The following is an 11,902-nucleotide window of genomic DNA, read 5'->3' on the forward strand; positions in this document are numbered from 1 at the left end:
TAATCTGTTCTAGTGTGTTTTTAGTTCCCATATCATTTATTTCTGCTCTAATTTTTATTATTTCCTTCCATTTGTGAGTTTGGCTTTTATTTCTACCTCTTTTTCTAGCTTCTTTTGGTGTAAGCTTAGGTTGTTCATTTGAGTTTTCTCTTGCTTCCTGAGGATGGGTCTGTATTGTTACACACTTCTTAGAACCATTTTTGCTAGATACCAAAGATTTTGGACCATTGTGTTTTCATTTTCATTTGTTTCCATGTAATTCTTCATTTCTTCTTTGATTTTTTGTTGGTCTATTCATTGTTTAGCAGCATGTTATTTAACCTCTAAGTATCTGTTCTCTTTCCAGATTTTTTCTTGTGGTTGATTTCTACTTTCATAGTGTCATGGTCAGAAAAGATGCATGATATGACTTTCTTTCTCTTTTTAATTTGTTGAGACTTGTTTTATGGCCTAGTATGTGAACTATTCTGGAGAATGTTCCATGTGCACTTGAATACAATGTATATTCTGCTGCTTTAGGATAGAATGTCTTGAATATATCCATTAAATCCTTCTGGTCCAGTGTGTCATTCAAAGCCACTGTTTCCTTGTTGCTTTTCTGTTTGGATGATCTGTCCATTGAAGTGGGGTGTTAAAGGCCCCTAATATTATTGTATTTTCATCACTTAGTTCCTTTATGTTTGTTATGAACTGTTTTATGTACTTGGGTGCTCCCATATTGGGTTCATGAATATTTATTATTATTGCATCCTCTTGTTGTGTTGTGCCCTTTATAATTATATAGTCTTTGTCTCTTATAATAGTCTTTGTTTTAAAGTCTATTTTGTCCAATACAAGTATTGCTATTCCAGGTTTCTTTTGACATCCATTTGTATGATAAATGTTTCTCCATTCCCTCACTTTCAATCTGCAGGTGTCTTTTGGTCTAAAATGAGTCTCTTGTAGGCAGCATATAGATGGATCTTGTTTTTTTATCCACTTCTTCACCCTATGTCTTTTGATTGGAGTGTTAATTCCATTTATGTCCCAAGTAATTATTGATAGATAAGTATTTATTGTCAGTTTGTTACTCGTTTTGTGGTTGTTTCTATAGATTTTCTCTGATCCTTTCTTCTCTTTTTCTCTTTCATGGTTTTTTGGCTTTCTTTAGTGATATGCTCAAACCCCTTTCTCTTTATTCTTTGCATATCTGTTACTGGTTTTTGATGTGTGGTTACCATTCAGTTTGTATATAACATTTTCTGCATATAGCATTCTATATTAAGTTCATGATCGCTTAAGTATGAATCCATTCTTTACTCCCCCCACCCAACATTTTAGGGATGTGGTGTCATATTTTACATCCTTTTATTTTATGAATCCCTTGACTGATTTTTATAGTAATACTTACTTTTACTGCTTTTGTGGGTTTTTTTTTTTTAACCTTTCATACTCTCACTTATACGGTCTTTCCTTTCCATTCAGTAAGTCCCCTTTAATATTTCTTGTAGGGCTGGTTTAGTGGTCATGAACTCCTTTAGTTTTTCCTTGTCTGAGAAACTCTTTATCTCTCCTTCTATTGTGAATGATGGCCTTACTGGATAGAGTATTCTTGGCTGCAGATTTTCCCCTTTCAGCACTTTAAATATATCCTGCCACTCTCTTCAGGCCCGCAGAGTTTCTGCTGAAAAATCTACTGATAGCCTTATGGAATTCGCTTGTATGTAACTATCTTTTCTCTTGATGCCTTTACATTTTTTTCTTTATGACTACTTCTTGCCATTTGATTACTATGTGTTTTGGTGTGGACCTCTTTGTGTTGAATTTTTGGGGGGATATCTGTGCCCTCTGGATCTGGATATCTGTTTCCTTCCCCAGATTAGGGAAGTTCTCAGCTGTTATTTCTTCAAGTAAATTTTCTGCTCCCCCCCTTCTCTCTCTTCTTCTTCTGAGACCCCTGTAATATGAATGTGTTATGCTTGATGGAATCACTGAGTTCCCTAAGACTATTCTCAGTTTGCATAATTTTCTTCTCCCTCCTTTGCTCAGCTTGGTTACTTTCCATTACTCTGCCTTCTGGGTCATTAATCTGTCCCTCTGTTTCATCTAGCCTATTTATTCCATCTAGTGTATTTTTAATTTCATTTATTGTGTTCTTGATCTGTGAATGGTTTTTCTTCTTTTTTTAATCTCTGTGTTAAGGGTCTTACTGATATCCTCTCCTCTTTTCTCAAGTCCAGTGAGTATCTTTATGATCATTATTTTAGATTTTTTATCAGGCACATTACTTATACCCGGTTGGTTTTGGTCTCCTGCTGTGGTTTGGTCCTGTTTTTTCATTTGGGAGATATTTCTCTGCTCCTCATTTTTTCTGATTTCTGTGTCTGTATGTGTTAGGAAAGTCAGCTACTTCTCTTGCTCTTAACAATAATATATGAAGAAGAGGTTCATGTAGTGCCTTAGAGTAGTGTCCCTGTTCCCCAGAGCCTGCTTCATCAGGGAATGTTGTGTGAGCTCTGCTGTTGAGTCTTGGCCTCTTTTTCCTTTAGTCCAGTTTCTGCAGAGCCTTCTATGCCTGTTTTGGGCAGTATTTGGTCCTCAGCAGTGGTGGGGTGTGTTTTAACAAGGTGTGTGGTGGTCTGCTTGTGAAATGAGACCTGCCCCTGGTGCTGCCACAATTGAGGTACCACAAAACATACAGGTGAGAAGCTGTGGTATTGACAGGGTTTGTACCAGTCTTCTGGGGGATGGAGCCCACAGAACTGGGACTAAGGCCATCTTGACTGGGAAGGGTGGATCCACCAAACTGTAGGGGTCAGGGCTAGATGTAAGCAAGTTACATAGCCAGTGTTGGGGATAGTACCGCTACCCACAGGTGGCTATTGTTTATGTTGGGGAGGGGGGGAATGGAGACTGCTAGCTCCTTTGTTCCTGGAGTGCCCTCCCCATGATCCTTGTCTCCCAGGCCATGCTCTGAGATGGGCAAATCACTCTCCCTCCCTGTCTACATCTGGCATATTTCAAAGTGTTGGTTCTATACTGTATCTACAAGGGCTGTTTGTCATGCTCTCTCTTTAAGGGCAGGGATTCTACTTCCTAATGCCCTCCAGGCTCTCCCAGAGCTGAGCACTGATTTTTAAAATTCCAGGCCTTAAGTCCCACTGGCTGTAAGAACTTATGACATTCGGTCCCTCTTGCTTTCAAAGGCAAATGTTATGGGGATTCATCCTCCCTGTTCCCTGTTCATTAGTGGCCTCCTTGGTGTGCAAGTCTGGTTTTCACACTTCTCCGTACCACCAGTTCCCTACCCACTATGGATGCCAGATCATGTCTTCTCTCCTCCTATCTTCTTCAATATGACCTCTTCTCTACCTTTAATTGTGAGGTTTGTTCTGCCAGTCTCTCGGTCATTTTCTGGGTTATTTATGCTGATGTGAATATTATCTAGTATCATGGGACAAAGCAAGCTTAGGATCCTCCTATTTTTCCATCTTCCCAACAGATCTCTCCAGCTTCCTGATTTTTTTGCCCCTATTTTCAACTCAGGACCACGCTTAAAATGCCAAATATACTTTCCAAATCAATTATATCTACTTGTAATTATCTGGCCTTCACCTTCCCTATCCTAACAAACTCCAATCAGAGCATACCTAAAGATATCCCCATTTTTTTTTAACTGTTAAGCTTCCTACTTGCCTTTGAATCTCTAGAAATGGCAAATGTTGGTAGCTGACTCCCTTGTTATAGCAAACTCTGAATAAATATCCTCTGTTTGTTCTCATTTAGGTAATCTTCATTTATTTCCATGTACCCTGCTCCTCCACTCACATGTATTCCACTGCCTCTGACCTGTAGGGCCGAGCTGTTCGAGATGTTTCTGAAGAAACAGTAGGAGCAGTAACGCAGGTGGCTAATAACCAGTTATCTTCTTTCTTCTCCACTCTATATGACGGCATTCACGGTAGGTTATCTTGTGATTAATTGCTTGTTGATTGGAGCCTTTAATTTATCCAGGGATGGTATTGAGAGGTGATATTAGTGAAGTGAACCAAAACTCCTCTTTCTTCCTCATTCCAGTGCTCAAAAGAGAAATGGGTTCAGAATGAAGTTATGGAGCCCTAACTGTCAGACAGTGAGAGATAGTTGTGGACTGTAACCAGAGTGGAAAGGGGCAGTCTCTATCCATAGCTTGTGTTACTGTTTTCTAAGAAATAGGCCCAAAAAAATTTGAATTTCTCTAATTTCCCATACTGGGGACAGGAAAGTCTGAAGATAGAAATGACTCCTTATGGTGGTAAAATATGTTTCATTTCAGATGCCTTTGGGGGAAAAAATTGCTGCAACATGGATTGGAAAAAATCACTCTGCCCCCACCCCCCATTCTTCTATCCTTCCCAAATTCCACTGCCCACAAAATTTCCTCTCCCACTCCCTTGCTTCCTAGCAGAGCCAGAAGACGGTAAGACCAGAGTTCACTTAAAAGTTCTGCTAAATCAGATAAAGCCATTGGCAGTCACCAAGTGCCTGTAATTATGGAATTCTAGTGCCCAACAAGGGTACTAGGGATTGAGTATTCTGAAGGGAGAGTCGGATAGAGGTGTTTGAGGGACAAAGGAAAGAGGACTATGAGATGGAAAGAGAAGGAAAAGTTAGAAGATGGCGTATCTTTTTAAGCTCTAGACAAAGGCTTTGTTCTTTTGTTCAAAGAACTGAAGCTGGATCAGGAAGAAGACAATTGATTTTTTTCCCCCATTGCTTCTCTCCAACCCCATGTGGCTTTGGCAGTAAAGTTTGACATAACTTTTTACCAGAAATGCAATGAAAGGAAAGTGGGAAAACAGAAAAAGAGTGATCACTAGAGCTCATCTCTTAGGCTGAGGAAACAACTTCATTACAGAGCTCAGTGATGAGGAAATGCCCTGAGAACAATGGTCCAGTTGGAGACTGAGTAAGGTAGATTCTGTCCCTGACCCCCCAATCCCTCCCTGCTGCCTGTTTCTCTTTCATGGAAGGTGATTAGAGACATCATTTGTGGAAGAAAAAAAGGAGAAGCTTGCCAGATGGGTTCAGTCATTGGGTAAATCTAGCCTGATTCTTCTCTCTCTCTCTCTCTCTCTCTCTCTTTTTCCTTTCCTTATCTCATCTTGTGCCTCTCCTGGCTAGTGAAAAAACTCAAAACCTGGGCAGGGGTGTACTGTACTTGAGAGGGTGGTTGTAAGAATAGGAAGAAATATTACTCACAGAGATTCCCAGCATAGAAACCAGCATATGGGTGATCCTCAGTAAATGATAGTAGATGCTGATGTAGAATGAAACATTGTTATTAGCTATAACCTTTCTTCTAGCAGTGCTCTGGATATATTAGTACAATCTCAATGAAACATTGAAGATAATGTTTCTTGTCTCTGGGTTGTTGAGAGTGTCTGGAGAGAGTGACTCTCCCTTACAAGCATCCTATTCTCTCCTTCTTTATAGCAGGGGCCTTTGCCTGGGATCTCCTCTCACTTCTTTCTCCTTCATCAAAGTCAACTTTGTTTTGTTTTGTTTAAGATTTTATTTATTTGAAAGAGAGAGAACAAGCAGGGTGAGGGGCAGAGGGAGAAGGAGAAGCAAACTCCCTGCTGAGCAGGGAGGCTGATGTGGGTCTCGATCCCAGGACCCTGAGAGCATGACCAGAGTTATAGTCAGACGCTTGACAGACTGAGCCACCCAAGTGCCCCCAAAGTCAATTTTGTTATTTCTTTAGCACTGTTATCCCCAGGTGCTTGTTATGTGTTAATGAAAGAGTATTGATTAAAATTATACATAATATATTATTAAGTCAAAATGGATATATTTGAAAATATTCTTTCTTCTTTACATTTCTGAAAGAGTTTGTGTAGAGTTGGTATGACTTCTTTAAATGTTTGGTATGATTCATCAGCCAAGCCATTTGGGCCCAAAGTTTTCTTTATGGGAATTTAAACTACGAGTTTATTTTAACTACAAGTTTATTTCTTTAATAGATACAGGACTATTCAGATTATCTATTTATTCTCAAATTTTGTGTCTTCTTGATAGTTTGTATCTTTCAAAGAGTTTGTTCATTTCATCTCAGTTGTTGAACTTATTACCATAAGGTTGTTTAGAGTATTTCTTTATTATCCTTGTAATAGCTGTAGACTTTAGAATGGTGTTACTTTGCTCATTCCTGATATTGGCAATTTGTGTCTTCTTTCTTTTTTTACCTAACAATCTAGCTAGAAAGTTATCAATTTTATTGACCATCCGAAAGACCACCTTTTCATTTCATTGATTTTCTCTATTATTTTTCTGTTTTCTATTTCATTGACCTCTACTCTGCCCTTTTTATATTCTTTCTTCTGCTAACTTTGAGTTCAATTTGATCTCTTAAAAAAAAAGTTTCTTGGGGCACCTGGATGGCTCAGTTGGTTAAGCAATGAACTCTTGATTTTGGCTCAGGTCGTGATCTCAGGGTCATGAGATCAAATTCTATGTAGGGTTCCATGCTCAGCATGGAGTCTGCTTGGGACTCTCTCCCTTTCTGCACGCGCGTGCGCATGCACACACACACACACACACACACACACACTTTCTCTAAGAAAGAAGTAAAACCTTTAAAAAATAATAAAAATTAAAAAATTATTTCTTTTTTTTTCTTTTTTTTTTTTTTTTAAAAAGACACATTTATTCAGCGTCATGATCAGACTATTACATTTAGCAATCAACAGCATGGGTGCAAAAAAAAAAATCTACATTAAAACCCTTTGTTGGAATGCTTTACACTTTCCACAGAACAGAAACTAAAATAACCTGTTATACAATTAGTCACAAATACAGTCCTCGAGTTTTTTTGCCCATACACATGAGTATTGTCTAAAACATGTCTTCTTTGTAGCAGCTAGGCCCTGCCACCACTGTGCTTGGCTGAGTTCACAAATCTGTTGTAACCTGTAGCTTCCCTGTCACTTCTCTGGCTCTCCTCTCCTGCTAAGCTTTGTTTCCTGGCAGTAATTAAAACCTTCTGCCACTGCCGTAGCTGCTGCTGCTGCTGGAACCACCATAGCCACCTTGGTTTCGTGGTTTGGCGAAGTATTGGCCTCCACCACCATAAGGGCCAGAGCTTCTGCCTCCAAAATTGCCTCCCTTCATGGGTCCAAAATTTGAGGATTGATTGTTGTAATTGCCAAAATCATTATAGCTTCCGCCACCTCCAAAGTTGCTTCCATCATTACCAAATCCGTTATAGCCATCCCCACTGCCACCATATCCACCACCACCTCGACTACCACCAAAGCCACCTCGACCACTGAAGTTTCCTCCGCGACCAAAGTTGTCATTCCCACCAAAACCACCTCCACGACCACCACCAAAGTTTCCAGAACCACTTCGACCTCTTTGGCTGGATGAAGCACTAGCCATCTCTTGCTTAGAGAGCGCTTTCCTTACTTCACAGTTGTGGCCATTCACAGTATGGTATTTTTGAATGACAATCTTGTCTACAGAATCATGGTCATCAAATGTTACAAAAGCAAAACCCCTCTTTTTGCCACTGCCTCGGTCAGTCATGATCTCAATCACTTCGATTTTCCCATACTGTTCGAAATAATCTCTTAGATGATGTTCTTCAGTGTCTTCTTTAATGCCACCAACAAAAATCTTTTTCACAGTTAAGTGGGCACCAGGTCTTTGAGAATCTTCTCTTGAGACAGCCCTCTTTGGTTCCACAACTCTTCCATCCACCTTGTGTGGCCTTGCATTCATGGCTGCATCCACCTCCTCCACAGTGGCATATGTGACAAACCCAAAGCCTCTGGAGCGCTTGGTGTTTGGGTCTCTCATTACCACACAGTCCGTAAGTGTTCCCCATTGCTCAAAATGGCTCCTCAGACTCTCATCGGTTGTTTCAAAGCTCAGACCTCCGATGAAGAGCTTCCGCAGCTGTTCAGGCTCTTTGGGAGACTCTGACTTAGACATGACGGCGGTGGGAGGGGAGACTTTAACGATGCTTACTCGGCGGCGTCCACGGGCAGAAAGGAGTAATCTAACGAACGTATCTCTAAAAAATTATTTCTTAAAGGGGAAGCTGAAGTCATTGATTTGAGACTTTTATTCTTTTCTAATACAGACATTTGGGACTATGAATATCCCCCTAGGTATTGCCTTACCAGCATCTTATGAATTTTTCGTATGTTGTGTTTTTATTTTCATTCAGTTTAAAATAATACCCAATTTCTCTTTTGATTTCTTTTTTGATACATTATTTTTAATGCACCAGTTAGTTTCCTAACATTTGGGATTTTTCCAGAGGTCACATTTTTATTGATTACCAATTTAATTCTATTGTGGTCCAAGAATAAGCTTGCTTTTGCTTTAATCCTTTTAAATAATGAAACTTGCCCTTTGGCCCAGAATATTGTCTCTACTCATAAATATACCATATACACTTGAAAAATAGATATTCTTCTGTTCTTGGGTAGAGTGTTCTAAAAATGTCAATTAGGTCAAGCTGGTTGATTTTTATTCAAGTCTCCTACATTTTTATTCATTTTCTGTCTACATGTTGTAATAATCATTGAGATAGGGATTGATATCTTTGACTAAGGTTATGAATTTGTCTACTTACAATTCTATCAGCTTTTGCTTAATGTATTTTATAGCTCTGTCATTCTGTATATAAGCATTTGTTTCGGTTGTTATGTCCTCCTGATGGATTAACCCTTTATCATTATAAAATCAAGTCCTTTGTCCCTGGTAATACTTTGCTGTGAAATTTACTTTATCTGATAGTAATACAAAAGTTAAGTCAATACAGATTTCTTTTGCGTGGTGTTAACATGATATTTCTCTTACTTTTTATTCATTTGTGTGCTTACGTTTATTTTTTATTTATTTTTTTAAGGTTTTATTTATTTATTGGACAGACAGAGATCACAAGTAGGCAGAGAGGCAGGCAGAGAGAGAGGAGGGAGCAGGCTCCCCGCTGAGCAGAGACCCGATGTGGGGCTCCATCCCAGGACCCTGGGACCATGACCTGAGCTGAAGGCAGAGGCTTTAATCCCCTGAGCCACCCAGGTGCCCTGTGTGCTTACATTTAAAGTGCATTTCTTACAGGCAAGATTTGGTTAGGTCTTCCTCTTTCTCTTTTTTTAAATCAAAGCTGACAATCACTAGCTTTGAATTGGAGTGTTTAATCATTTAATGTGATTAGTGATATGATGACATTTAAGTCTCTCATCTTACTAAGTGTTTTGTGTTTGTTCCTTCTATACTGTTTATTTTTTTCCCTCTGTGTGCCTTTATTTTGGATTATTTTTATGACACCATTTTCATTTATTTTATAAATAACTATAACTGTTTTGTGTTATTTTAGTATAGTGTGTATATTATATATATTGAACTTATCCCAGCTTACCTTCAAGTCTTTGATGTTGTGATTGTTCAATAAAAAATATAGATAGTTGGCCTCATCTTCATTTCTGGCACAGAGCTCCTAAAACCCTTAGAATTTCCTAAGTAATGAGAGTGATAAAGGTGTCTTTTGTTATGTTAATAGGGTTGACTTTTGGAAAGCCCCGAAATCATCTAAGAATAAGGGCTGGTTGCCGTTGGAGTCACCCATGTGATTAGATGGTTGGAACTTTCAGTTTTACCTCCCTACCTCTACAGAGAAGAGAAAGGCTGGCATTTGAATTAAGTCACCAATGGCCAATGAGTCAATCAATCATGCCTACGTTATGAAACCTCCAATTTAAAAAAAAAAAAAAAGGTTTGGAGAGTTTCCAGGTTGGTGACCATGTAGAGATTCAGGGAGAGTGGTGTGCCTGGAAAGGGCATGGAAACTCTTCACCTCTTCCCCATACCTTGCCTATTTCATCTCTTCCATCAGGCTGTTCCTAAGTTATATCCTTTTATAATCAACTGATAATCTGGTATGTAAATATTTCTCTGAATTCTGTGAGCCACTCTACCAAATTAATTGAACTGAAGGAGGGAGTAATTGGAATCTCCAATATGGCCAGTTCAACAGAAGTGCAGGTGATAACCTGGGCTTGTGAATGGCATCTGAAGTGTGCACATGTGTGTATGTGTGTGTGTGTGTTTGGGGGCAGTCTTATAGGACTGAATCTTTTACGTCTGGGATCTGACATTTTCTCCATGTAGATAGTGTCAAAATTGAGTTGAATTATAGGACATCCAGCTGGTGTTGGAGAAGTCCTTGGTGATATGGGGAAAACTCCACACATACACATTGAAATTGGGTCCAGAACCAGTAAAGTCATATTCTATCACTTCACTATGGTTTAAGAACTTTACAATAACATACTGCCATTTCTCCCCTACCATATAATATTCTAAAGATATTTAAATAATTTTTAAAGCTTTTACCTATCTACTCATTTAGTTAATCTTTCCAGTGTCTGTATTTTGATCTATCATTTTTTTTCCCTGCCTATTTAACATTTCTTACTGTGTGGGTCTCCTAGCAACAAATACTTTCAGATTTTCTAAAAAAATTTTTTTAAAGGTATTTTGTCTTCATTTTTAAAATATATCATATTAGTTTTCTAGGGCTGCCATAACAAAATACCCAGACTAGATTTCTTAAACAACAGAAATTTATTTCCCCTGAGTTCTGGAGGCTGGAAGTTTGAAATCAAGGTATTGACAGGTGAGGTTTCTTCTGAAGCCTCCTTCTTTGGCTTGTGGTTGGCTGCCTTCTCACTATGTCCTCGTGGTTATCTCTCACACTGCATTTGTGTCTTTTGTTAGGTCCGTTATTAAACGAAACGAGACTGAGAAAAAGTGAAAGTTATTGAAAGCTTTATTTTATGCCACGTATTAGAAGTCAGACTGATTGGCCAGGGGAACGAGACTGAAACAGAGTTAAAGTTATGCAAAGCTCTATTCTATGCTAAGCATTAGAAGTCAGACTGACCGGCCAGGACCGTCTCCGAAGAGAGCGACCCCTCCCAATCTTACAGGCTACCTTTTATTGGGTGAAACTGCAACCCATATCTTGGTATCTCAACCCACTGGGTTTGTGTGTCTCTTGCTGATTGGCTAGTTCCATCTGGTCTGGTGACTTGTTATTTAAGATTACCCCATACCAGGAACCATTACAAACAGTACTTTTTGGGAAGGCTTAGTCAGTTAACATATTCAGTGTGAATAATAAGATGGTCGTCCTTCCCAAGATGGAGTCATTTAGGTTTGGGTAAGACCTTCTCACTGTTACAAACAGTATTTCGTACTGATTAGATGTCTCTATCTGGCCTGACTCGTCCTTGTATTCTGGGCTCTGTTATCAGGAACTAGCCAATTACATTTTACTGGTTTCCCAGACTTGCTTCTAAGTAAGTTTCTCTGGGGGTGGAGAGTCAATTTAAGTTTACTGCACAAACAACAAAATGGCTTTTAACCGAGATGGGGTCACTCTGGCTAAATAGGTCCTTGCATCTTTATCTTTTATTATAAGGACACCAGTCACTTTGGATTAGGGCCCACACATATGACCTTATTTTATCTTATTTACCTCTTAAAAACCCTACCTCCAAATACAGTGACATTCTGAGCTAGTAGGGGGTTAGGATTTCAATATACAAATTGGGGGCACACTTCAGCCCCAAACAAATACCTTTTCCAGATATAGCATTGTAGATTGACACTTCTCTTAAGCACTTTTTTTTTAAATAAAGATTTTTATTTATTTATTTGACAGAGAGAGATCACAAGTAGTCCGAGAGGCAGGCAGAGAGAAAGGAAAGGAAGCAGGCTCCCCGCTGAGCAGAGAACCCGAGGCGGGGCTCGATCCCGGGACCCTGGGACCATGACCCAAGCCGAAAGCAGAGGCCCAACCCACTGAGCCACCCAGGCACCCCTTCTTAAGCACTTTGAAGATGTTGCTCCACTATCATCTCAC

At 39.3% G+C, this 11,902-nt stretch overlaps 1 protein-coding gene across 1 annotated transcript; it reads right to left on the bottom strand.

Annotated features, from left to right (window-relative positions):
* Positions 1–6,654: 6,654 nt before the first annotated feature.
* On the bottom strand, positions 6,655–8,032 carry LOC111154429 (heterogeneous nuclear ribonucleoprotein A1). The gene has a single exon (XM_022514026.1). It carries the CDS (start codon positions 7,954–7,956, stop codon positions 6,994–6,996), a length of 963 nt encoding a protein of 320 aa, XP_022369734.1. The 5' UTR covers positions 7,957–8,032; the 3' UTR covers positions 6,655–6,993.
* Between the last annotated feature and the right edge of the window lie 3,870 nt (positions 8,033–11,902).

This window comes from Enhydra lutris, unplaced genomic scaffold, assembly GCF_002288905.1.
Source record: "Enhydra lutris kenyoni isolate GAN:26980312 unplaced genomic scaffold, ASM228890v2 scaffoldscaffold37, whole genome shotgun sequence".
NCBI lineage: Eukaryota > Metazoa > Chordata > Mammalia > Carnivora > Mustelidae > Enhydra > Enhydra lutris.

Excerpts from the sequence above, each read along its gene's own strand:
- LOC111154429 (XM_022514026.1), bottom strand. The coding sequence starts at position 7,956 with ATGTCTAAGTCAGAGTCTCCCAAAGAGCCTGAACAGCTGCGGAAGCTC.